Genomic DNA, 27,919 nt, shown 5'->3' on the forward strand with positions numbered 1-27,919 from the left:
AATCTGATCAGCGCCTCTGACGGGTGTCGTAGATAACATTTTGGCAGTACATTCTAAATGTCAAATTTCGATAGCTAGCCGGTTGTCGGTAGTCGATAGTGGTACAGAATCGAGGTACTGTTCTGAGCCTAGTTGTTAATGTATCTATATAAGTATGTATTTAGAAGTATATAAATATTTTTATCACGCAAATGTTTGCAGGTTTGAAACCGAGACAACACACCAATGACTTTTCGAAGTTATGTATGTGTTAAAAATAATTATCACTTGCTCTAACGGTGAAGGAAAACATCGTTATGAAACCTTGCATGCCTGAAAAATTTGTGAAATACATTTATAGAGGGCTTGTAAAGTCCCCAACCCGCATTTGGCCAGCGTGGTGGACTCAAGGTCTTACCCCTGCCCCTCATTTGGGGGGGACCCTCACCCTGTAGTGGGACAGTAAAGGGTAAAAAAAGACTACAAATAATTATAAAACATTATAATTTGAATTTTGTATTAATCAATATTTTATTTGGTGACAATATAGTCAATGTATAATTAAAATTAATAATGTGCAAAAATATTTACAATGCAGCAATAAAATGTCCATATTACGATCGCCCGGCCGATATACGGGCACGATGGCCAGTTTTATTGAAACTGGCCTACTCTGGTCAAAAATTCTAAGAATTGCTATACGTAGGATTATTAATCACAAAATTACTATAATTAGGATTAATATTTTCTGAATTGCTATACAACACATCACTATTTACCATGTTACTATAATTCCCTTCTTTATTATCCGGATTGCTATATATCCCGGTTGATTTTTTAACCGGGACACTGTAGTTTTGGTCATCATAATTATTTTTCCCAGTATTTTCGGGGCCTTCTGCTCTCGTGTTAAGGTCAATTACTGGGTAAAAATATTCAGGTTCTTGGGCCTTATATGGTATTGCGTAAACAGGACCGTCTTTTGAATATAAGTCGTTTTCAACCATGATTTCTTCGCGACGTGGTCTTGTAACCCATTGGGCAGGGTACGGTGGAATGGGAGTCTCTGTCGTTTCATTAAAATTTTCGTATACGTCCTGAAAGTAGAATTGAATTGTTATTTTATTTTGATGTTCAAGTTTGTGGGGTCGTTGCCGTTGCCCCCTTTTTGTTGAGGCGCCCATAGCTAGTTGCGCTCACCGGACAGTATACTATCGTTGGGTTAAGCAAACCTTGGCGCGGTCTTTCCATAGATGGGTGAACGCATAGTGGTATTTGAACTGGGTGTCTCCGTGCTTCGGAGAGCACGTAAAAAGTCGGTCCTGGCTGTTGTCTACTAAGATAACAGTCGTCAAGCCATGTCAAAGGCCTCACGGGCGGCTTGAACAACTTTGACACTAGGTTGGCCACTAACCATACGACAAACAACAAACATTTTTTATCATCTCACCTGCTTCCTAGTCTTGACTCTGTTTTTATGTTTGTAAAGAATACAGCCTCCGATGATTAGAACTAAGAAGAATACAGGAAAGATTACTATTATTGTAATGTCGTCCGTTCCTGCCTCTGAAATGAACAAAAAATATTTATTTTTAATTGAACTGCTTCTGCACCGTCGGTAGTGAAGTCTCGGCTTCAACTCCTGGGTCGGGCCAAAAAGTATCTACTGAGTTTTTCTGTTATTAATAATTTCTTGATGATTGCCCGGTTTTAGGAAGTTGAGGTTGTAGTTTTCAATAAATAATACATACTTACATACACACATACATACATATATACATACACACATACATACATACATACATACATACACACACACACACACACACACACACACACACACACACACACACACATACATACACACATACATACATACATACATACACACACATACATACATACATTCATCCATTCTTACAAAACAATATTAATAGAATTTCTCACCGTTTTGTACAGATTCGACGGTTTCAGTCATAGAATTATTAACAATATCTTCTTTCCTGAATAATTTTAAATCCCTTTGCTTTATCAAAGAATTGATTTTCCCTTCACATATAAGTATTTGGCCGTCATGTTCTTTCGTAAAAGTTATAGTCGTTTTTCTAAAATTGTCTCCTTTTCTTGAGCCACCTGTTTTAGAGGTAATTGAATCGTAAATATATTGAATTCCTATAAATATTCCTTTAGATATTCCTTTAGATATTTCTTGAGATATTTCTTGAGACAAATGTTTGAATGTTTCTTTAAAATTCGATATATTAAAAGACGCAGTTTGTTTTGGAGAATCTGTTGACAATGTCAAAATAGGAATAATTTTAGAGAGCCTAAAATTTTGTAAATAATTGTTTATACTCCGCTGCGTTGTCTTTGTGGTGTACAGGTCCACGGCCTCGAGCATCACTTTGTTTTATTCAAAAGGACTTTTACAAACATACAAACAACGGACACAAAACACAACCAGATCCGAAACAACTATTTGTGGATAGCACAAATATTTGTTATGGGTGGAAATCGAACCCATGACCTCCCGAAACACTGGTAGTGGCGTGGCGACCACCTTAACCTTGTATGGAAATCTGGTCAGCGCCTCTAACGGGCACCGTAGATACTATTTTGGCAGTTCATTTTAAATGTAAAATTCTCGATACTCTAATTTGAGCTGTAGAGAATCGAGCTGAAGGTGGTATATCATTGCTGCCTTGGAAGATGGGTTATCCTAGCAACTTGTTAACAATAGTTGCGTACATTTTACGTGGAGCGACTGTCTATCGGACCTTGTATTATAAAATAAATTTAAATAAATTTTAACCCATTACTGTCCCACTGCTGGGCAAGGGTCTCCTCCCGTAATGAGGGAAGGGTTAGGCCTTGAGTCCACCATGCTGGGCAAGTGCGGGTTGGGGACTTTGCATGCCCTCAATAAATGTTTCAAACAAATTTTAGGCATGCAAGGTTTCCTCACGATGTTTTCCTTCACCGTTGGAGCATGTGATAATTATTTCTAATACACACATAACTTCGAAAAGTCATTGGTGTGTTGCCTCGGGTTCGAACCTGCAACCACTTGCGTGGGAGGTGTCAACTTATACCACTCGGCTATCACTGCTCTTCTTGTATTATAATTATATATTATTATTTTGTACATACCTTGCATCCATTGTGGTCTAGTATTTTTACCAACACATTGTAAGGTCAAAGTTTCGCCTTCCGTGAACCTGTAGTCTACTCTCACATGGTCTGGCGTAAGCGTGTATTCCTGTATTATGTCTGAAGAATTCAGTCCTAGAATAAACGGCTCTGAAATACACATATTACTTCTATTATATAAAAATTAAAGCCTGTTATAATCAATCAATTTAACCTTTCTTCCAACTATGTTGGAGTCGGCTTCCAGCCTCACCAGATGAAACTGAATATAAGTATTTACATGGAGCGACTGCCTATCTGACCTCCTCAACCCATTTACTTGCCTTATAACACGATACCTCGATAAGACTGGTTGTCAGACTTTCAAGCTTCTGACTACTGTAACTCGAACCTATCGACCACCGATAATCGGCTAGGGATCTAGAAATTTTGTATGAAAATCTGATCAGCGCCTCTAGCGGGCATCGCAAAAACTATTTTGGAAGGACATTTTAACTGTCAAAATTTTGATACTCGATAGTACCAACTGTAGAGAATCGCGCTACTGGTAACGACTGTCAAAAATCTTTGAAAATGACAGCTGAGACACAATTTAAAACACAGAGAAATTCAGTATGTATATGAGGTCGAGGTAAAAGTTTTTTCGCATTATAGTATGTATGAACTTGTAATAAAATCTTTTCTCTACCCAAAAAAGCTCGACATTTGGGTACCTCACGAGCTCACTGAAAGAAACCTAATGAACCGTTTACTCATTTGTGATTCTTGAAGCTAAAGAGATTTTATTACAAGTTAATACTCACTATAATGCGAAAAGACTTTTTCCCCCACCTAATATTACGGTCACCCATCCACAGAACAACCTCGGCAAGCGTAGTTTGCGCGGCTTGTGTCATATAGCCTGTCCTGAAAAAGCTTATGAAAATACATGTATCTTACCATTTTCATCCGGAATGAAAGTGATATTCGTCTTTTCGTTTCGAAAACCGCAAGTGAGAGTTCCGTGTAATTTATCTTTATTTATTTCCAATGTAATATTATTCGGAGAGTATTCTTTTTCTACAAATAAATAATGTGATGAATAACCAAAATCAAGATGAAGATAATTTAATGAATCATAACCTGATGTTGGCCAGTAGATTTTTTAACCCATTACAGTCCCACTGCTTACACACTGCACATAACTTGGAAAAGTCATTGGCGTGTTGCCTCGGATTCGAACCTGCAACCACTTGCGTAGAAGTTGGCAAAAGAATCCGTCCGACATAAACGACCACGACCAAATGATTCGCCACGGACCCAAGGCCTGTTTGATGATTTCAAAGAGGAACTTAAATTGGAGATTAAGGAGATGTTGTTGGCGTGGAAGACTGATCAAGACGCAAGCTTTTCAAACCAAATTGCTGAACAAACTGGGTTAATGACAAAGCTGGTCGCCGATATAGCCGAGCTGAAACTTCAAAATGTGCAAATCCAAACCACCAATATGGAAATTCAAAAGGCAAACACCGACATAAAGAAATCTATCACTTTTCTTAGTGAACAGTATGAAGAACTCCAAAAGGAAATTAAACACCTGCAGAAAGAGAATAAGATTCAAAAACAGTATACAGAATCACTAGAATTGGCGATCAAGGACCTGCAACATAAATCTCGGTCAGCCAGTATTGAAGTGCGCAACATACCTGTGCATGAAAATGAGACGCCTGTAGATCTGACCAAAGTGGTGACAAACATGGCTAATATAGTAAACTTACCACTAACAGCTTCCCACTTTCGCGACATATATCGGATTCCAGGAAACCGAGGCACAAACAGACCCATAGTTGCTGAATTTAATAACGTTCAGACAAAGTATGATCTAATCTCACGGGTGCGATCTTACAATAATAAGAAGGCAAATAAAGAGGACAAACTGAATACACAAATACTCGGGATATCGGGACAAAAACAAGCCGTCTATGTGGAAGAACATTTGTCAAACTCTAGCAAAAGGTTGTTTTATTTAGCCAGAGAGTTCGCACGACAGAGGAAATATCAATTTTGCTGGACTTCAAATGGCAACATTTTTCTTCGAAGGCAACCTGGTGATAAGCAAATTCTGATTAAATCTGAAACAACGCTCAAGGAACTACAAGACTGACTATTTAACGTATCAGTAAGCCGTTATTGTTTTTTCTTGACGAACATAATTATATTTTTTAATATTCACTTGCTTAACCACATATCACATACTACATTAACTCTAACTAAATACAAATGTGCGAAGAAAATATTTACAAATCTACACAATAAAACACATTACATACAACACATAAACCCTTACCCCAACACAATAACACTTTCCTTTTTACCACGCCTAACACACACTATAGCTTATATATATCTCACGCTGCATGCTAATTCTATAAATCCACAGTTGCTTACTTACATAACTTTAACGTTTAGTGACATTATAATGAGTTATAAATCATTAATTATAAATGGCTAATCATATCCAATCTTCTATTATTACTGATATAGATGAAATTGAAACTGCGCAGTCACATAAGTGTTCTCCGTCTGATTGCGCAAATTACTTGTTAGGATCCAGTGATATGCTCAATATCCTTCATGTAAACATACGAAGCATCAATAAAAACTTTGATGAACTAATGATTTTGATGACTTCACTTAAAATCAGTTGCGACGTTGTGATACTAACTGAGTGCTGGCTAAACACTGTCACCAACATACCCATGATGAATGGCTATAAATCATACTATACGAAACGCACAATGAATCAAAATGATGGGATAGTCTTATTCGTAAAAGAAAATATTAACTGCACAGTTAACGAACCTGATTTTCTAAACGGAAATTGCCTTACATGTGAAATTGCAAATACAATTTCAATTGTAAGTGTGTATCGTTCGCCGTCGTTTAACACTAGAGCTGAGTATGACAATTTTTTAAATAGCCTAGACAGTGTCCTAAATTCATTTAAAAATTACAAAAATATATGTCTAGTCGGAGACACCAACATAGACATTAAAACGGTAGGTATACAAGCACGTGCTAGTGAGTATTTATTACTAAACGCCACACACGGTTTACTTCCAGCACATCAAATACCCACCAGAAATGATAATTGTATTGATCATGCGCTACTGAAAACAGACAGAACAGCCATCTTACTCGTACTTGAGTCTCACATCACCGATCACCTCCCAATTCTGCTATCAGTCAGTAACACACGTCCGCCCGTGCTACCAGCCTATAAAACACCTAAAACTGATTACAGAAGTCTCAAAATAGAAATTGAAGGACAAGATTTCTCAGAAGTATTAAACACCAACAATCCTAATTTAGCAGCAGACAAATTAACTGAAATATTACAGAACGCAATAGTGAAACACACTAAATTTGTAACAGTTCCTAAAAAAGCACGTAATATCCGTCCCTGGATCACTCCAGGCTTATTGCGATGCATACGTAACCGTGATAAACTTCACAAAAATGCCCGAAAAGATCCCAACAATCCCATTATGCAAACTTCTTATAGACGGTATCGGAACTTCTGTAATGGTTTACTCAGGAAACTTAAAAGGATACACGAACAAAATGAATTGCGCAAATCCAAAAGTAACACAAAAACACTGTGGAACAAAATCAAAGAAATTACATACACTACCAGCACAAAATGTCCTCCGCACGAATTGTTAAAAATAGCTCCACATCCAGACGCAGCAGCTAACCAAGTCTGTAATTACTTTGCTAGTATAGGTCAAAAGCTGGCTTCTGCTATATTGACTTCAGGGCCGCTTAAGCCTCATAACCAGACAAGTAGGTCATATCTTAGCTCCCTAGTCCTTCTACCTGTGGATGATGAGGAGGTGGCTTACACTATCTCAAACCTAAGACAAGACTGTGCCACAGGCTGGGATGGGATCTCCATGAAAATAATAAAGCTATGTGAGGAAATACTCGTACCACTAATCACACACATTATAAATTGTTCCATCAACTTAGGCACATTCCCGAGGACTTTCAAAAAAGCAGTAATCCATCCTATACACAAGAGTGGTAACAGAGACTGTGTTGACAACTATAGACCTATTGCTGTCCTTCCGCTAATGTCTAAAATAATGGAAAAAATCATAAATAAACAACTGGTAAATTATCTAACAAAACATAACATCATTGAAGATAACCAATACGGGTTCAGGAAAGGTGTTTCTACGGAAAATGCAGTAACAGATCTAACAAATTTTATAGCAATGAAGTATGATAGTAAACAAAAATGCTTAGGTCTATTTCTAGACCTGACAAAGGCATTCGACACAGTCTCTGTTCCCACCCTTCTCTTGAAGCTACAAAGTATCGGTATACGAGGGATAGTATATAATCTCTTTAAGAGTTATCTAGAGAACAGGAAAATTTGTGTCAAAATAGGATCAAATATTAGTGCTGAGGAGACAATCACTTACGGCGTGCCACAGGGCAGTGTCATCGGCCCAACACTATTTTTAATTTACATAAATGACCTCTGCGCCCTGACTTTGCCAAATGCTAGAATCTTTACCTATGCTGATGACACTGCCATAGTGGTACATGGTAAAAACTGGTCCGAAGTAAAAACAAACGCAGAAACATCATTGCAAATAGTTAAAAAGTGGTTACACAGAAACCTTCTAACATTAAACCTCCAAAAGACAAACTATATTACTTTTTCGATAAACGCAAAAACAAAACCACCTAACACATATTCCATCATAGCCCATACTTGTCTGGACCCCTCAGTCTGTACCTGCTTATCACTGCCTCAAACAAAATCTGTAAAATACCTTGGTGTGATGGTTGACGATGGTCTGAAATGGAATAGTCAAATAGAAAATATCTCTAGTAAAATTAGGAAAACCATCCATGTCATGAAATCTTTGAAACACTGCGCAGATCCAGAGATTCTCAGAATGGTTTATACTGCTCTTTGTCAGTCCATCGCCAGCTATTGCATTTTGGCATGGGGTGGCTCCGCTAAAACCAAGTTCTTGGAAGTGGAACGGGCACAAAGAGCTGTCCTTAAAGTCATGTTAAATAAACCTTTTCGGTATCCCACGCACCTATTATACGCCGAGCACAAAATACTAACAGTGAGACAGCTCTTTGTGCTCAGAGCCACACTTTGGAAGCATCAGCAAATATTACCACCAGACCCTAGCAAACGGGGAAACAAAACAAACTGTCCAAGTGTGCCACATAAAACCGTTTTTGCTAGAAGACATTTGTATGTGTTGAGCTCAATAATCTATCGAAACATAAATAGAATCTCATTTATATGCAAGCTCAATAAACATGATGCAAAAAAGAAATTACAGGAATTACTTTACGTTCTCGACTATGAGCATACCGAGAAATTGTTGCTGCCTGTGGCTTGATCAAACAGGCATAACCCCACCAACTTCTTTCACATGCATTAAATCTACATCTAAAAACTGCACATGCATGCACACACACACTCACACATATAGACTACTTACACTCCCTCTCACACGCATATATACCACTTACACACCTCACACACACACACACATATACACACACCTCTTAAATACATACGCACATTCACAGTTTACCGTCCTTTAATAACCTCTTTGATTTCGTTGATTTCCTATTAAATTACCATGTATCTGTATTGAACATGTATAATCTGCTAAGTAGCTTACCTATGTTTGTAAGAGTAGAATAACGTCCAAGCGACAGTGGAACACTTCTAACTAGCTGACCCGCGCAACTTCGCTTGCGTCACAGAAGAGAGAATGGCTCATAATTTTCCCCGTTTTTGTAACATTTTTTACTGGTACTCTGCTCTTATTGGTCGTAGCGTGATAATAAATAGCCTATAACCTTTCTCGATAAATGGGCTATCTAACACTGAAAGAATTTTTCAAATCGGACCCGTAGTGCCTGGGATTAGCGCGTTCAAACAAACAAACAAACAAACAATCAAACAAACTCTTCAGCTTTATAATATTAAGTATACCTGCAGAAATATTTGAATCCATATCATTATAATTTGCAGTAACGGCATTATATTCTGGTTCTAAACAGGAAACTATTAAATGTTTCTCGTTTTCTATATATTTATATTGAAGATTATTTATATGACTATTTGTGGACAGTGTTTTACCATCGACAATAACCTTCGAAGTCCCTGAAAAAATACAATAGTTATTATAACAGTTACCAAATACTTAGGTATTAATTTTTCATGCATACATACGTAATAGGTGCCTTTACACATACGCTCTTTCGCGCGTGAAACAACAAAGGAAAGAGCGCGCGCCGCGGTCATCTGTCAAGCCCGCGAAGAAAATCGCGAACGAAGCGAATTTCTAGCGGGCTTGACAGATGAGCGCGGCGCGTGGTCTTTCCTTTTCCTTTACTCGCGAGCTCTTTCACGCGCGATTGTTGTTTCTTGCGCGATAGAGTGTGTGTGTAAAGGAGGCTATTGCCCCGGCAAATGCCGTGATTGCCGAGGCAACATTCATCCGAGCGAAGCCGGGTTTTTATTTATTTACTAGCTGACCCGCGCAACTTCGCTTGCGTCACCTAAGAGAATGAGTCAAAATTTTTCCCGTTTTTGTAACATTTTACACTGGTACTCTGCTCCTTTTGGTCGTAGCGTGATGTTATATAGCCTATAGCCTTCCTCAATAAATGAGCTATCTAACGCTGAAAGAATTTTTCAAATCGGACCAGTAGTTCCCGAGATTAGCGCGTTCAAACAAACAAATAAACAAACTCCTAGTCCCAAAAATTAAGGGATATAAAAAAAAATCCAAATTTTTGGGTGATTTTCAACAATCTGTAACTCCAAGGAAAATGGTCGTACAGAAAAAATAAAAAAAACAAATTGTAGCTCCAAGTGTCTAGTTTTTAGATATGACCATAAAATTTTTTTGTCATAGCCAGGTCTGGAGAAATCCTACGAAAATGACCAAAAAACATTTTTTCCCAATTTTTTCCCTCCTAAAAAAAGGTCCACGGGCTTCAAAAAATTTTTTTTGATTCTTTCGTTCTAAATTTCTTTTAGAAAATTTAATCCTCTTTAATTTGCCGTATTCAAAAAGCCTCTACGACGATTTGCCACGGAGTTATCGTCAATCAAAGCAAAAAAGTTATTTTTGACTTTGATATTCAATAACTCCGGAAATAATGATCGTACAGGAAATCAAAGGAAGGTTTTGAAAACTGCACAATATTCTCTATAAGAAAATGTAAACATCTTTTAAGAAAAAAAAATTTTTTGAATTGAAAACTCGGACTGAAAAAAAGACAAATATTCGCAAAATTAAGGATATTTGGATAACTTGGTATAACTTTGGATAAAATGGATGAACGAAGGATATCGTCGGTAATTTTTCAACCTCAAAGTGTCCCCTAAAATCCCTCAAAAATTCAAAGCGCTGCGATTTTTTTTTCATTGTGCCCCGAAGCTTCAAATTCTTTGTTGTTGCAAAAATCACCATTGTGAGCAATTTTGTGATTTTTATTCATTTTTTTAATAGAATTATTTTTTTCTCTCTAAAATCTTTATTTTTTCGATTAAAAAGCAAATCGCGTGCCTATGCTCACTCCACGACATCGTCGAGCCCGATTGGCTTATGCGCATGACCATCACGATTGGGGTCGTAGACAGTGGACCAGTGTCTTATGGACTGACGAATCTCGATTTTGTCTTTATGGCAGCGATAGACGATCTCTCGTTTTGCAATTTGCTTTTTAATCGAAAAAATAAAGATTTTAGACAGAAAAAAAAAAAAATATTAAAAAAATGAATAAAAATCTCAAAATTGCTCACAATGGCGATGTTTGCAACAACAAAGAATTTGAAGCTTCGGGGCACAATGAAAATAAAATCGCAGCGCTTTGAATTTTTGAGGGATTTTAGGGGACACTTTGAGGTTGAAAAATTACCGACGATATCCTTCGTTCATCCATTTGATCCAAAGTTATACCAAGTTATCCAAATATCCTTAATTTTGCGAATTTTTGTCTTTTTTTCAGTCCCAGTTTTCAATTCAAAAAAATTTTTTTTCTTAAAAAATGTTTACATTTTCTTATAGAGAATATTGTGCAGTTTTCAAAACCTTCCTTTGATTTCCTGTACGATCATTATTTCCGGAGTTATTGAATATCAAAGTCAAAAATAACTTTTTTGCTTTGATTGACGATAACTCCGTGGCAAATCGTTGTACAAGCTTTTTGAATACGGCAAATAAAAGAGGATTAAATTTTCTAAAAGAAATTTAGAATGAAAGAATAAAAAAAAAATTTTTGAAGCCCGTGGACCTTTTTTAAGAAGGGAAAAAATTTGGAAAAAAATGTTTTTGGTCATTTTCGTAGGATTTCTCCAGTCCTGGCTATGACAAAAATTGTTCATGGTCATATCTAAAAACTAGACACTTGGAGCTACAATTTGTTTTTTTTATTTTTTCTGTACGACCATTTTCCTTGGAGTTACAGCTTGTTGAAAATCGCCCAAAAATTTGGATTCTCTTTTATATCCCTTAATTTTTGGGTCTAGTTTAGATTACTTACTTTTTAACGGATTTTTGCGGAGTTGCAAATTAGTTTGATAATTATAATAGACGTTTTCTGGGAAACCAATATGTTTACAGACAATGTAATCATTGTCATTCGTCGCAGACAATGTTTTACGAAAATTTGCCTTAAAATGCTGTTTGTGATTTATATATTTGATTGGGTCTGTTTTAAACAGGATTTTGCCTGAAAAATGCAAAGTATAATTACAATGATCGTCTTTTAAATCGCATTTTTTGCTGCCTAAATATATCAGAAAAGACTTTTTGGCCCGACCCTGGATTCGAACCCTAGACCTCCCGCTTGGCAGTCGCATACACTACCGACCGCGACACAGAGGCAGTCAATTGTGCATAGATGACTGCCTAATTTTGTATAGAAATTAGTAAACGAGTGGCCAAAAACGAACCAATGTTATTCTTGATATAAAATGTTTAATATTACTACAACCCTCTTGTGATATTTCCTGATTTTATATAGACCCTTCCCTCGTTTTGAAGCTCACGTGATTAATGGACAGTCTTGAAATATGAAAAGCTAAAAAATAAGCCATTACCTTTAGAATCGTAATATTCCATTATAAGAACTCCTTCCCGATTGGGATCCGAACACAAGAAGTCAATTGTTTCACCTACTTCAAATTTGTACGTAGAATTTCCATCTAATTCAGCTAAATTTAAATTAGCGATCGTTGGCTTTATAGAAACTCTTCCAATAGACATATCCACTTGTTCTGTAAGGAAAAATAGTCTCAATCAGTCTAACTCAGGGGTTCCCAACCTTTTCTTAGATCGGGACCACTTTGAAATTATTCTTGTTAGCAAGGACCACTATGTAAGTATATTAAAAATAAAGTGTAATAATCATCCTGAAAATTAAAAATTTGAAATCGTTCGTGGACCCTATTTTGATTTCCACGGACCACTGGTTGGGAACCACTGCTCTAGCCTGTCTTCCAACTATGTTGGAGTCGGCTTCCAGTCTCACCGGATGCAGGTATCCTATTATTAGCTTTTAAATAGACAACTCTTGCACTAATAATTGTGTCGCGGAGACTTTTACAAACATGCAAACAACGGACACAAAGTACAACCAGACCCGTATTTTTTTTTGTGGATCACAAAAATAATTGTTCCATGTGGGAATCGAACCTACGCAATGGTAGCAGCGTGATGATCTTAACCACTGCACCACAGAGGCCACAACGCGAAATTTAAAAAATTGTGATTATACTAAATCAAAATCAAATCATTTATTCATTCAGGTCAAATGCTGACACTTATGATAGTCAATGATACAGAGAGTGAATTTACCGCCAGTTCGGAAGGTAGGGCCAATGAGAAGAGCTAGCAAGAAACTCCTGGCCACTCTTTTTAATCGCCAAATAGTTTTAACAATATTTCTATTATGTATAAATCACATACGAGTGGTATAAGTTGACACCTCCCACGCAAGTGGTCGCAGGTTCGAAGCCAAGGCAATACATCAATGACTTTTCGAAGTTATGTGTGTATTAGAAATAATAGTCATATGCTCCAACGGTGAAGGAAAATATCGTGAGGAAACCTTGCATGCCTAAAAATTTGTTTAATTCATTTATTGAGGGCATGCAAAGTCCCCAACCCGCACTTGGCCAGCGTGTTGGACTCAAGGCCTAACCCCTCCCTCATTACGGGAGGAGACTCTTGCCCAGCAGTGGGAAAGTAATGGGTTATTTTTTTATTTTATTTATTATAAATCATTGATGATGTAAGGAGCTGCTACCAACACTACCGAATACATATAATTCATAACTAATTAAATCAATATATTAAAGTGGTAGTAAAAAAGATGTCAAGGGTATTAGAAGCATGATGGGAGCATCTAACTTAAACTTACTTGCTCCTTTTATATGAAGTTTGAATAAAAAGTTTTTTTTCTGATTATCATTGGTTGTTAAAGAACATTTCCACCTCGTGCTCATGTCGTCTTCCAAATATGGTACCTGAAAATTTGAGAAGACTGAAAGAGTTGATATTTTCGAGATTCTATCGTATGGTTAGTAGTCAACCTAGTGTCAAAGTTGTTCAAGCCCGAAGGCCTTTGACATGGCTTAACGACTGTTATCATATTGACATCAACCAGAACCAACTGTATACATGCCATCCAAAGCACAGAGAGGCTTACTTCAAATACCAAATGCGGTCACCCATCTATGGAATGTCCGCGCCAAGGTTGCTTAACCCACTGATCGTTTTCTTGCCGATGAGCGCAACTAGCCGTGCGCGCCTCATCGATTTATTAATAGCCTTTACACACACACTCTATCGCGCATGAAACAACAATCGCGCGAGAAAGAGCGCGCGTGTAAGGGGAAAGGAAAGACCACGCGCCGCGCTCATCTGTCAAGCCCGCGAAGAAAATCGCTCTCTCAGAGCGCGCTGCTTTCCCGCGCGTAATCCTGTACGCTCCTAAGAACGTGCGATACAGTGCGTGTGTAAAGATGGCTTATGTAAATTTGTAAGATTTTTCTTTTTTACCTTAATCACATTTTCTTTTGTCTTGCGATCATAATCTACATTTTTAGTCACAACCTTTTGGGGTTTATCCGTCTTAATGATGTAGCAGCTGAAAAAACGTTATTGAAATCATTAGATAACTTATAATCACGCCTTTACCCCCGATTTTTGAGTACATTTAACGGTAGTTTATCTATTTAAGAGCGTTTTTTTTATATGAGCTTTGACACTATTGAATAGATAAACTACCGCTAAATGTACCTCAGAAACCGGGGGTTAGTGTACCTAATACAGCAATTCGCTATTAACAATGTTAGTCCCATGTGAAAGAAGGCGAGCCTGTCATTTGCATCAACAGTTTTTCTTCTCATCGTATGGTTAGTGGTCAACCTAGTGTCAAAGTTGTTCAAGCCGCCCGAAGACCTTTAACATGGCTTAACGACTGTTAACTTAATTGATAACAACCAGGACCGACTTATTACGTGCCCTCCGAAGCATGGAGATGCCCAGTTCAAATACCACTATGCGGTCACCCATCTATGGAAGGACCGCGCAAGGTTTGCTTCACTCAGAAATCGTTTAATGACCGGTGAGCGCAACTGGCTATGGGCGCTTTCAACGGTGAAGGATAACATAAGGTACAACCAGCACTTGGCCAGCGTGGTGGACTCAAGGCCTTGCCCTTACCCCTCCTTCGGCGGGCAAGAGACCCTTGCCCAGAGTAGGGCCATAATGGGTTTAAAAAGAGTATAAATGATTAAAAAAAATACTTACCTAGCTTTTTTTAGTTCAATTCCAGATATTTTAATATTTAGCGTGTCTTTGATTGCCACGTATATAGGTTCCGATTTTTCAGATACGTTTAAATCAGTGTATTTAATATTAATCTCTGAAGAGCTCACACTATCTGAAAAGAAAATGGTTTTAAAACTATCTAAATATTTAAAACTCAAAGGTGACTGACTGACATAGTGATCTATCAACGCACAGTCCAAACCACTGGACGGATCGCTCTGAAATTTGGCATGCAGGTAGATGTTATGACGTAAAATAAAATAAAATAAATATGATTAGACAACTCACACACGGTCTTTTGATTCCAAACTAAGCAAAGCTTGTACTATGGTAACCAAATAACTAATAAACATACTTATATACTTCTAAATACATACTTATTTAGATACTTTAACATCCAGGCTCAGAACAAATACTCGTGCTCATCACACAAAGATTTGTCCCGGGTAGGATTCGAACCCACCACACGCGGCGCTACGGTTGTTGCGGCGAGGTGACCGCTTAAACCGCTAAGAAAGGATTTTGATCAATTCTACCTCCAATATGGGATATGACTATTTGAATCCTTTCTACGAAGTTGAAGAAATATATGATATATATTTTGAATTTGAATTAAATTGTACCAATTCATGACAAGTACAGGAAAATATAATAAAAAACTTTAGCTCATATTATTATTATATGTCGATAACATTGAAACCATTTTTGGCCACCGCAATGTGGTTATAAGCCAGCAAAAAGGTTTCTAACCAAAATCGAATAGCTATCAAGTATTATTATTTATTTATTAAAAAATTTTGTTTAACTCACACACGGTCGTTTGATTCCAAACTAAGCAGAGCTTGTATTATGGTAATGGCCGCAATAACCGTCGCGCTGCGTGTGGTTGGTTCGAATTCTACCCGGGACAAATATTTGTGCGATGAACACGAGTATTTGTTCTGAGCCTGGTTGTTAATTTTTCTAAATAAGTATGTATTTAGAGCTATATATTACCAGATTTTTGGTTACCAGAGTACTAACTTTGCCTCGTGTGGAATTAAATGACTATGTGTGAGTTGTCTAATGATAAAATTTAACAATATATGAGCCTAGCATTTCTTTCGACCATGTTGAAGTCGGCTTCCAGTCTCACCGGATGCAGCTGAATGCCAGTTTTTTACATGGAACGACTGCTTATCGGACCTCTACAAACCCGGTACCCTAGGTAAAACGAAACCTCTCGGTAAGACTGGTTGTCAGATTTTCAATCTTCTGACTACTGTTAGAGATCTTTGAAAATAACGGCCGAGACCCACAAATCAACAAAAAGGAAAAGTCTAACATGTGATGTCCTCTACATGAAATCTACCAGGAAGAGTGTACCAAGTGAAATGAAAATTCTACTAATTGACATGAAAATTCTACCAATTGACATGAAAATTCTACCAATTAACATGAAAATTCGACCAATTGACATGAAAATTCTACCAATTGACGTCTACCACGTGACATCTATCAGGAAAATTCTACCAACTGACATGAGAATCCTACCAATTGACTTGAAAATTCTACCAATTGACGTCTTCCACATGAAATCTATCAGGAAAATTCTACCAACTGACATGAGAATCCTAACAATTGACATGAAAATTCTACCAATTGACGTCTTCCACATGAAATCTATCAGGAAAATTCTACCAACTGACATGAAAATTCTACCAACTGACATGAACATTCTACCAATTGTCGTCTACCACATGACATCTATAGGAAAATTCTTCCAATTGACGTCTTTTACCAGGAAAATTCTACCAATTGACGTCTTTTACCAGGAAAATTCTACCAATTGACGTCTTCTACCAGGAAAATTCTGCCATGAGACGTCTTCTACTAGGAAAATTCTACCAAATGACGTCCTCTACATGAAATCTACCAAGAAAGGACTACCATGTGAAATGAAAAGTCTACCATGTGACGTCATTTCCATAAAATCTACCAGGAAAAGTCTACCATGTGACGTCCCCGCATGAAATTTACCAGGAACATTCTACCATGAGACGACTTCCACCAGGAACATTCTACCATGTGACGTCGTCCACATGAAATCAACCAGGAAAAGTCTACCATGAGACGTCTTCTTCATGAAATCAACCAGGAAAAGACTCCCATGTGACGTTCTATACATGAAATCTAAAGGAAAATTCTACCATGTGACGTCGTCCACATGAAATCTACCAGGAAATGTCTACCATGTGATGATTTCTACATTCATATTATATAAAGAATCGCTCTTGTGTCACCAGGTCACCAGAATGTGATTATGCTAAATAGCAATTAGTAGTAAAATAATAGTTTGAAACCTAGAATTATAAGATGAAAAAGAAACTAGTATTTGTTTCATTCAAAAACACCCAAAATTCCGGGACAATCCCCTATATCCCGGCCATTTGGCTATCCTAGGCTAGAATACTTATATCTTTACTACTATGGTTCATGTGTGGTGATCTTCCCTGCGACCGCCGCCGCCGCTATCTAGAACGCTCAAATCTTTGTGTAACTGTTAGGTTAGATGAAATTATGAAATGCAAGTAAAATAAATATACTTGGACAACTCACACACGGTTATTTGATTCCAAACTAAGCAGAGCTTGTACTATGGTAACCAAATAACTGATAAACATACTTATATACTTATATACTTCTAAATACATACTTACATAGATACATTAACAATTAGGCTCAGAACCAATACTCATGCTCATCACAGAAATATTTGTCGCGCAAGGGTTTCGAACCCACGAAAAAACTACTAGACGGATTTTAATTAAATTTGGTACATTGGTAGCGTATAACGTGAATTAACACGTAGAATATTTTAATTACTTTGGTTCGTTACTGCGACCGCCGCCGCTGTCGCTATCTAGAACGCTCATATCTTTGTGTAACGGTTAGGTTACATGAAATGAAAGGTACAAACATATTACAGTTTAAAGCCTGAATTAAAACAAGATACTTTTTGTCCCAGGATGTTTTTCCACGGGAACGGAAGTCGTAGGGTCTAGTATAAAATCCTGCTAATATTATAAATACGACAGTTTGTAAGTACAGATGTTTGTTACTCTTACACGAAAAAACTACTGGACGGAATTTAATTAAAAACTCCGGGCAATCTCTAAAAAATTCTTAACAGAAAATCTCAGAAAATACTTTTTGGCCCGACCCAGGATTCGAACCCGAGACCTCTCGCACGGCAGCCGCCCATACTACCGACCGCGCCATAGAGGCAGTTATACGAATATGAATAATATATATGAAATTTGATACAATTATAGCGAATCACCTAAATTAACACGTAGAATATGGGCATTTGCTGCGTTAAGCGGGTGTCCGTCGCGGGCGCCCGCGTTTAAAAATATATCATACTAGCTGCGCAACTTCGCTTGCATCCAATAAGAGAGAATACGTGAAATTTTTCCTCGTTTTTGTAACATTTTTTACTAGTAGTCTGCTCCTTTTGGTCGTAGCGTGATGATATAAAGCCTAGGTCCTTTGTCGGATATCAAAATATCTCCATACCAAATTTCATGCAAATTGGTTCTGTAGTTTAGGCGTGATTGAGTAGCAGACAGACAGACAGAGTTACTTTCGCATTTATAATATTAGTATGGAAGTATGGATTTGTACATTTCTTCTCGTCATTTTATCTAACCTAACAGTTACACAAAGATATGAGCGTTCTAGATAGCGGCGGCGGCGGCGGTCGCAGTAACGAACCAAAGTAATTAAAGTATTCTACGTGTTTTTTTTACTTTATACGCTACCAGTGTACCTTTAATGTCTTTTTAAGGTTCCGTACCCAAAGGGTAAAACGGGACCCCGTTTCTAAGCCTCCGCTGTCTGTTTCCAGGTTATCTATACTAATATTATAAAGCCGAAGAGTTTGTTTGTTTGTTTGTTTGAACGCGCTAATCCCGGGAACTACTGGTCCGATTTGAAAAATTCTTTCAGTGTTAGATAGCCCATTTATCGAGGAAGGCTATCTAACACTGAAAGAATTTTTCAAATCGGACCAGTAGTTCCTGAGATTAGCGCGTTCAAACAAACAAACTCTTCAGCTTTATAATATTAGTATAGATAATATTAGTATAGATGTATGAATATTAAAATAATAGGACTTACTCAGTATTGAGCTTGTGAAAGCCAAAAACAAAACAATATTACAACTACACATGACAACTATTGTGTTTGAAAACCAATAACTAAATGATTGGGAATTAGTAATTAATGTAAATTATTCCTTGTAATGATTCATATTTAAAGCTATTTATTACCCGTTTGGATGTAATACTGTAATAATGTCCTTCTAGCCGATAGCCGGCTATGGCGACCAATTTCATTGAAACTGACAGTGCAACACTTTATAGTGTCCAAGTGTATGTACAATACACAGGTACAATTTTTTTTCTTTTCTTTTTTAAAAGACAACTCCCGTATAAAGAATTGATCTTGTGTCGTGAGGACTTTTACAAACATACAAACAACGGACACAAAGAACGACCATATTTATGGATCGCACAAATAATTGTTACGTATGGGAATCAAACCCACGACCTTCCGACGCAATGGTAGCGGCGTGGCAACCTTAACCAGAGCGCCACGGAGGCAGTCTGTTTTCCTTTACTTTCTTAGTCCGGTGGGATGGGTGACCGACACGACCAGTGACAGGTCAGGCATAGTACGGTTTTACGTGCTCTCCGAGGCACGAAGGTCTAAAACCACAACTTCCTAACTCGGGGTAATCACTAAGAAATTTTTAGCAAAGAAACTAAGAAAATACTTGTTTTTCCTACTCAGGATTTGAACCCGAGACCTCTTGCGCGGCAGTCGCATACACTACCGACCTCGCCATGGAGAGTCACTCCTATATCTATCCTACTAATTTTATAAATGCGAAAGTTTTTAAGTATGTACCGAAACACAGAGAAACTCGATATGTATAAGAGAGTCACCCATCCACAGGACAACCTCGGCAAGCGTGGCTTAACCTCAGTGTTTGATCCGCGATGGCTGTTATTACTTAGCCACGAGTTTCTCCAACATTTTTTTTTAATTTAATAATCAATGTTAATATACAGGGTGTCCCAAAACTCAACGATAATCCGAGACAGGATGAAAGGCCAAGTCATACCGGCTATAGGAAAAATAAAAAAAAAATTCCATATCACTTAGTTCAGCAATAATAGACACTTTTCAAAAAAGTTGAAATTCCACACCCTTGGTCGCATTTTCAAGTCCTGTGATCACCAATGTCACAATTTCGCTGTGATTTTTTGAATTTCGTGATCTTAATTAAATATGCTATTAATCGTATAACAAATTAATGCACAAAACATTGTTAATTTAATAAAAAAAGTTTAGTTTTAGTGAGTCATCTTTCTCAAAAATATCGTTAGTCAACTTTGACGCTTCATACTGAAAAAAAAAAGTACTACACTACTCTTGGCAAGTTATTTCAAAAGTTGGCGCATTTAATCAAGATTTCGAAATGGTATAACACTTGCCACTTTTCTTGCCATTAAAAATGTTATTTTTATTTGAACGAAGAGTATCCTCGCAAATGGATCGGACGCAGTGGTACAATTTTATGGCATCCTCGTTTCCCCGATCTAAATCCAGTAGATATTTTTTGCTGGGAATGCATAAAAGAAAAAGTTTATTCGAAATCAATACAAAATCTATCAGAACTTCGCCAGAAAATTGACACAGCGTCAGAAGAAATAAATGCAAGGAATTTTGCTTGACTGGTGAAAAAATCTTTTGTACGCCGTTGCTGAGCCTGTATTCATGCCAGAGGAAAGCAATTATTTTTAGTAAAGAGGTAATTGAGTCAGTCCATAACAAATATTTAATGTAATAAACATAATAGGTTATAATAATTAAAAAAAAAACAATGAACGAACCATCGATCTTATTTAATTATTCTCCTTAAACTAAAGTAATTCCGAATTGTTTTCCTCTAGCATGAATTCAGTGCCTCGATTCTCTACTACTATCGACTACCGACAACCGAACTGTCATCGAGAAATTTTGTATGAAAATCTGATCAGCGCCTCTGACAAAATTTTGACATTTAGAATGTACTGCCAAAATGTTTCCTACGACACCCGTCAGAGGCGCTGATCAGATTTTCATACAAAATTTCTCGATGACAGTTCGGTTGTCGGTAGTCGATAGTAGTAGAAAATCGAGCTACTGGCTCTGCAACGCCTTACAAAAGACCTTTGCACCAGTCAATCAAAATTCATTGCATTTATTTCCTCTGACGCTGTGTCAATTTTCTGGCGAAGTTCTGATAGATTTTGTATTGATTTCGAATAAACTTTTTCTTTTATGCATTCCCAGTAAAAAATATCTACTGGATTTAGATCGGGAGAACGAGGATGCCATAAAATTGTACCACTGCGTCCGATCCATTTGCGAGGATACTCTTCGTTCAAATAAAAATAACATTTTTAATGGCAAGAAAAGTGGCAAGTGTTATACCATTTCGAAATCTTGATTAAATGCGCCAACTTTTGAAATAACTTGCCAAGAGTAGTGTAGTACATTTTTTTTTCAGTATGAAGCGTCAAAGTTGACTAACGATATTTTTGAGAAAGATGACTCGCTAAAACTTAACTTTTTTTAGTAAATTAACAATGTTTTGTGCATTAATTTGTTATACGATTAATAGCATATTTAATTAAGATCACGAAATTCAAAAAAACATAGCGAAATTGTGACATTGGTCATCACAGGACTTGAAAATGAGACCAAGGGTGTGGAATTTCAACTTTTTTGAAAAGTGTCTATTATTGCTGAACTAAGTGATATGGATTTTTTTTTATTTTTCCTATAACAGGTATGACTTGGCCTTTCATCCTGTCTCGGATTATCGTTGAGTTTTGGGACACCCTGTATAACGAGTATTTGTTCTGAGCCTGGATGTCAATTTATCTATATAAGTATGTATTTAGAAATATATAAGTATGTTTATCAGTTATTTGGTTACCATAGTACAAGCTCTGCTTAGTTTGGAATCAAATGACCGTGTGTGAGTTGTCCAACAATATTTATTTTATTTTATAGGTGCATATAAATAAAATATATTTATCATGAAGTGTTATGTCATAATAAATTTTGTTTTTTTTCCTTTGAACTTATCAGTAATTTTATTTCAATATTTTCCTTTAGGGCAACTTAGAGAGCCTTTTATGCAAGGTTCGTGGTTGGCGGAGGTACGAAAAATTCTGTATTTAGAACATTAATGACGTATGTAGCTAACTGCACTTTCCAAAGAACTTAGTTCTACAACACGAAATTCCTATCTTCAGGTTATTTACTAACCATTTCTTGAAAGAAAATGTTCGATCCGACTCGGGTTCGAACCCGAAACCTCGCTGTAGGCAACCTGAGGCAGTTAGGAGAACGCTGTGACGAAAACTACGCCAAGTATTATTATCTTATATATAAAATTTCCATGTCACAATGTTAGTTACCGTACTCCTCCGAAACGACTTGACCGATTCTCATGAAATTTTGTGAGCATATTGAGTAGGTCTGAGATCGGCCAACATCTATTTTTCATACCCCTAAATGACATTTTTTTTTATTTACATGGCAAAACAACGTTTGCCGGGTCAGCTAGTCCTGTTATATAAACAAATCATATGAATAATTAATTATAATAAAAAAGACATTAAAATTTAAAAATAATGTTTTATTAAACAATACATTTAGATACAAAAAACTTAATTACTATTTACAATTAAAACTAATTTCATTATAAAAATATTTTTCATAGTACCACCGATAGTCCGTTTATAGTAATAAAAAATAAATTTATTTTTATTAAAAGAAGTCTTCGTATTAAAGCTTTACTAAACTCTAATTACACATAAGTTTGGTTGAAGTAGTCGTATTTACGACTAATTTGAGTTGAAACGACTAATGAGAGTCGAGAGCCTGAAATACATTTTTCATCCTATTATATCCGAAGGTATATTTCATGTACTTCTGTTCACACTTTCAGGTATAATATTATTTATGTATTTCAGGCTCATAAATTCAGTGTTTATATAATTCTGCATTTGTTAAAAGAATATAATGTACATACACCTTGTTTTTAGTCGTTCAAAAATACGACTATCTAAAGTAATATTGACTAAAGTCATAGTTGAGCACTTTTAGATATAGGAATGTTAATTTATTTGGAATGTATAATATACAAGATTGCTTAAAATACTGGATAATGTTTTTTTAGTTATCAATTCAAATATAGGATATTTATTTATTTTAAGAATCTACTATTCCAAGATGTATAGATGTGAATGAAGCAAGGGAAGTTTGTAAGGATCGTACCAAGTGGTGTTCTCTGACCTTTGCTTGCCTTTATGGGGAGTATTTACTCTTTAACTTAATTTATTCATCGTATAGTTAGTGGTCAACCTAGTGTCAAAGTGGTTCAAGTTGTCCGAAAGGCTTTTGACATGGTTTAACGACCGTTATCCTAAATTACTACTAGGACCGACTTTTTACGTGCCTTTCGAAGCACGGAGACAGAATAAAAAATATCCGCTACTTGTATTAACTTAATATATCTCCAGTCTTTTCAAGCAATCTTTTACTTTTAAAGAAATAATAAACACTTTTTAACACAGTATATAATCACATATAAAGCGATTGGTAACTGTACAATTTTAAAAGGCCATATATCTCTTAACCTTGTTTACCCGAAAACCATTTTAAAAGGTCAATAATTCTACGACCTGAATGAGGACCATACAACGACTTATAACATGCTGTTAGAAAAGGACAGAGCTATACAGTATATATAGTACCATCTCTTTCTCGGTTTAGCATGTTGAAGTTGTCTCCCAAACTGTTTAAAACAACAAAGATCCACACTACAATGTAATTTGAACCTTAATTTATAGTTTACAGTGTTGTAAATACATTTCTGAATTGATAAATCATTATAACGTAATTTAGATCAAAGAAAAATCGATGAAAAAGAGTTGTCGTAAGTTTGTTACTAGCTCTTCTCATAAGGCTTTAAACTTTCCAAGATAGTGGTAGATTCAGTAATAGTAACGACTATTTTAAGGGTCAATATTTGACCTAAATTACGATACAATAGTTAGGCAACTTTTGGCATAATCAAGGCAAATTCGTATTAAAATTTAATATATTTTGGCCGATATTATTATGATTTTTTCGACTATAATATAGAACTAATTGACTTAACATTCTAATTTTGATATATTTGTATATGTTTAAAATCATCTACAAATTACCAACTTTTAAGACATAATTATATTTTTTTATTAGACAAATATAATTCAGTATCCAGTCAAATTATCTAAAGATTATAAAAAATCAATTTTATTATTGTAGACAAGTCATGTCCTGTAAAGTTGCTTCAACCAGTCTAAATTATAGTCGAAAAATTACCGAAAAAAAAGTGAGCAAATATTCTTTTATAAACTAAACAGACCCCTTTAAAATCGGAGCCATTATCAATCAGTCATAAACACAACCTAATCATTAAGTATTATAGCCTAATTGTCCCCTTAGTTCATTAGTTACAACCCTGTTGCCATCTGTCATCCAACAACTTAGTAGAGAACCTTGAAATAGTCTATTCGGCAAGATTTATGTTAACCTGAAACTATCCCACTGCTGGGTAAAGGTCTCCTCCCGAATTTGGGAGCGGTTAGACTTTTAGTCCAATACGCTGGCTAAGTGCGAGTTGGGGACTTTTACAGAGAAATGTATTAGTAGCTGCATCAAACAGGCTACTACTATGCCCTCCAATAAGTTGTCGAACTATAAATGTGTTTGTCCAACTAGTTTGAGTCAAGAATAGTAAATATAGACTATAAAGACCTCCGACCCATAAGTATTTTACCGTGTCTGTCCAAGGTTCTGGAAAGAGTAGTGTATACACAGGTGGTAAATTTTTTAGAAACAAATGGAATTCTGCCGGATTTGCAGTCGGGCTTTAGACGGGGCAGGGGCACTGCAACCGCACTGGCAGATGTTGTTGACAACATACTAGAGGCAAGAGACCGGGGCGAAGGCTCGATATTAACATTATTAGATTTTTCCCGCGCTTTTGATAGTGTAAATATAAATTTGTTACTTTCAAAATTGTCGTTCTATGGTTTTGACTGCGACACGGTCAAGTGGTTTGAAAGTTATCTAACTAATAGACTCCAGCGGGTTGAGATTAAAAAGAAAGACGGTACTACTTTGTCTTCCACCCCTAAAGCAGTTCCTAGGGGAATTCCCCAAGGATCACTGTTGGGACCGCTGCTTTTTATTATATATAGTGCAGATATAACAACCTGTATACGAAACAGTAAATACCATATTTATGCCGATGATACACAATTGTATCACTCCATGACGGCAAACAACGTATCGACTGCTGTGCAAGCTATAAACTTGGATCTGGAAAGACTTGTATCTTGGAGCAATAAAAATTCGCTATCACTAAATCCACAGAAATCCAAGTTTATGATTATGGGCAGCAAGAAACAAATAAACTCATTATTATCATGTAGACCGGAAATAAAAATTATGGGGGTAAATATTGAAAGAGTTGATACAGCTAGAAACCTAGGCCTACTCTTTGACCCTGAACTACGCTTTGAGGGACACGTAAACAATCTGGTCAAAAGCTGTTTCTATAAATTAAAGGTTCTGTATAGGATCAGGAAATTCCTTATCATACCAATGAGAGAAATGCTAGTTGAATCCCTTGTTCTATCAAAGCTCAATTATTGTGATGTGGTTTACGGGCCTTGCCTGTTGTCACGTACAGTCCGACTGATTCAACGGGTACAGAACGCTTGCGCTCGATTCTGTTACAATATACCCCGAAGGAGCCACATCACTCCCTATCTGAATCAATATAATAAATTAAAAATGGAGGCAAGGAGAGAACTTCACCTGGCTACCTTATTGTTCGGGGTTCTAAGTAATAAATTACCGGAGTACCTCTATAACAGGCTGGTTTGGCGACGTGATCACTATTCGTACTCCACAAGATCGTCATCGAGGCCGCTTTCCGTACAAAATCACAAAACTGTGGCATTCAGGGGATGTTTTAGGTATGCCGCCACTCACTGTTGGAACAATATACCACCGCCTGTAAGATCCCTAAAATCAAAATTTAGTTTTAGAAGTAATATGAAAAAAATACTTCTCAACCAGCAAATAACACGTAGTAATATTTAGTATAGATAATCTAATATGTAATTGCTTACTACTTACACTATGTTTATGATCCATGCACATCATAATTTTGGCATAAGCTGGTTTTTCTTACTGCTCCTCATACAGTGGTGGCGGTGATTTGTTATCTTTGTTGTTGACGAAGTGTGGCTGCCATTTTTATTTTGCATCATTGTTAGTTTCCACGGAAATTTTTAAAATCAGGCTGTCGAAATTATGTTCAATATCGCGTGACTCGCGCGCTGCTGTCGCGCCGGCGCGTGTTTGTGAGTAATTCACGTGATGGGACCGGCGCGGCGGCGGCGAGCGAGACGGGTCTTGTGTGAGAGAGATAACTACAAGTATGTACGACAATAATTTGTGTACCTACATAATATTTATAATGATACAGTTTATTTGATGAATGATATTGTTTATTATTTATTTATTAGTATTTTTTTCAATTAATATGTGGGTATTTTTGTTGGTGATGGGTATACAAGTAAGTTTGTAAACAATGGTTTTTTGTTTTCTGTTTCTGCTGCTCCCGTAAATGGCGTCATTTAGGGTGGTCACTGAAAACCAGCGCTGTGTTGTGGTTTGTCACAACCAGCATAATGCTGAGTGACCTCCCTGTTGGCACACAGGACGCTGCTTATTTAATATTAATATTATTGTGTTTTGATATGGTTTCTGTGTGTTTCAATAAATACTATTTTCTTTCTTTCTTTCTTTTCTTTCTTTCTTTCTAATTAATTATGCGTAATTATCATAGGAAAAAGTAATTCTTTGTTTAGTTGTTGAATTAGTCTAAAGTACTCAAAATAGTCGTTTTTTGAACAACAGAATCGTAACCACGTTTATCACGCTAATATTTATAAAATTATATAATACCCTGATACACAATTTATGTTTGTCACTTTGTCAGAATTATGACTTTAATATTGTCAGTTGTCATTTCAATGACAATTATAAAGTTGTAACAAATTATTGACAGAAAAATTACAAGATTTTTGACCTAAAACTCATCATTTATTTCCATAAATCAATTGACACAAACAAACAATTCGTTTTCATCAATCAAATTGCAATTTTCGTCACTAAACAAACAAACAACAATCACATTTCTGACAAAGTCAAAGTCGTCAACATACATCTGACGAAATATGACAAAATTGTCACTGGAGACAAAAGGGAACACACAAAAACCCACTTATTCTTGAGCACACCTACTGTGTTCTGATAAAATAAAAGCATTATCTGACCTAATAAGTGATTCCCTTTCCACATCACTAAAACTAGATTTAACAAAATCAGCTTTTAATATATTTTTTAACTCTAAATTACATTCAGTTCTCACGTAACTGAGTTCTTGAATACGGTCGCTATTCAATGGAAGGTATACTGAATCCCTATTGGGAATGATCCTATGGGATCCGTTTATGATCAGAGTGGATCCTCTTCTCAAAGTCTGTCTTCCTAGCTCGAGAACTTCAATGGAATTTTGACCAATAACGAGGCTTTTGTATGCTTTTATAAAGACTATTGTAAGGAGAAGTAGTCCTAGAAGGATTAGGGAGTATGTTATGATGGGAGCCGCTACTGGTCCTACGGTGGTGGCCAGGAATATCCATCGCCAAATTGGTGTTGATAGCTCGTGGATGCCCTGG

At 36.5% G+C, this 27,919-nt stretch overlaps 2 protein-coding genes across 5 annotated transcripts in view; both read right to left on the bottom strand.

Moving 5' to 3' along the window:
* Positions 1-479: 479 nt before the first annotated feature.
* Positions 480-26,173, bottom strand: LOC142984747 (uncharacterized). 4 transcript variants are annotated; one of them, XM_076132511.1, is made up of 12 exons: positions 26,034-26,173; positions 14,988-15,120; positions 14,235-14,322; positions 13,594-13,699; positions 12,272-12,448; positions 11,713-11,901; positions 9,152-9,322; positions 4,069-4,188; positions 3,130-3,279; positions 1,927-2,112; positions 1,430-1,545; positions 480-1,076 (listed from the first exon to the last, which is right to left on the bottom strand). In XM_076132511.1, exons 1-12 carry the CDS (start codon positions 26,128-26,130, stop codon positions 666-668), a joined length of 1,944 nt encoding a protein of 647 aa, XP_075988626.1. In that variant the 5' UTR covers positions 26,131-26,173; the 3' UTR covers positions 480-665. The 4 variants fall into 4 exon arrangements, with proteins under 4 accessions (XP_075988626.1, XP_075988623.1, XP_075988624.1 ...); XM_076132508.1 differs by having other exon boundaries at positions 1,927-2,268; XM_076132509.1 differs by lacking the exon at positions 26,034-26,173 and adding an exon at positions 19,170-19,232 and having other exon boundaries at positions 1,927-2,268.
* The window catches only part of dsb (scavenger receptor class B member debris buster), a 113,411-nt gene continuing 108,220 nt past the window's right edge, over positions 22,729-27,919 (bottom strand). The window contains exon 13 of the mRNA XM_076132512.1: positions 22,729-27,915. Coding sequence (XP_075988627.1) covers positions 27,463-27,915 — 453 coding nt within the window. The 3' untranslated portion in view covers positions 22,729-27,462. The remainder of the gene's footprint in view (positions 27,916-27,919) is intronic.

Source organism: Anticarsia gemmatalis, chromosome 28 (genome assembly GCF_050436995.1).
Source record: "Anticarsia gemmatalis isolate Benzon Research Colony breed Stoneville strain chromosome 28, ilAntGemm2 primary, whole genome shotgun sequence".
In the NCBI taxonomy this organism is placed as follows: domain Eukaryota; kingdom Metazoa; phylum Arthropoda; class Insecta; order Lepidoptera; family Erebidae; genus Anticarsia; species Anticarsia gemmatalis.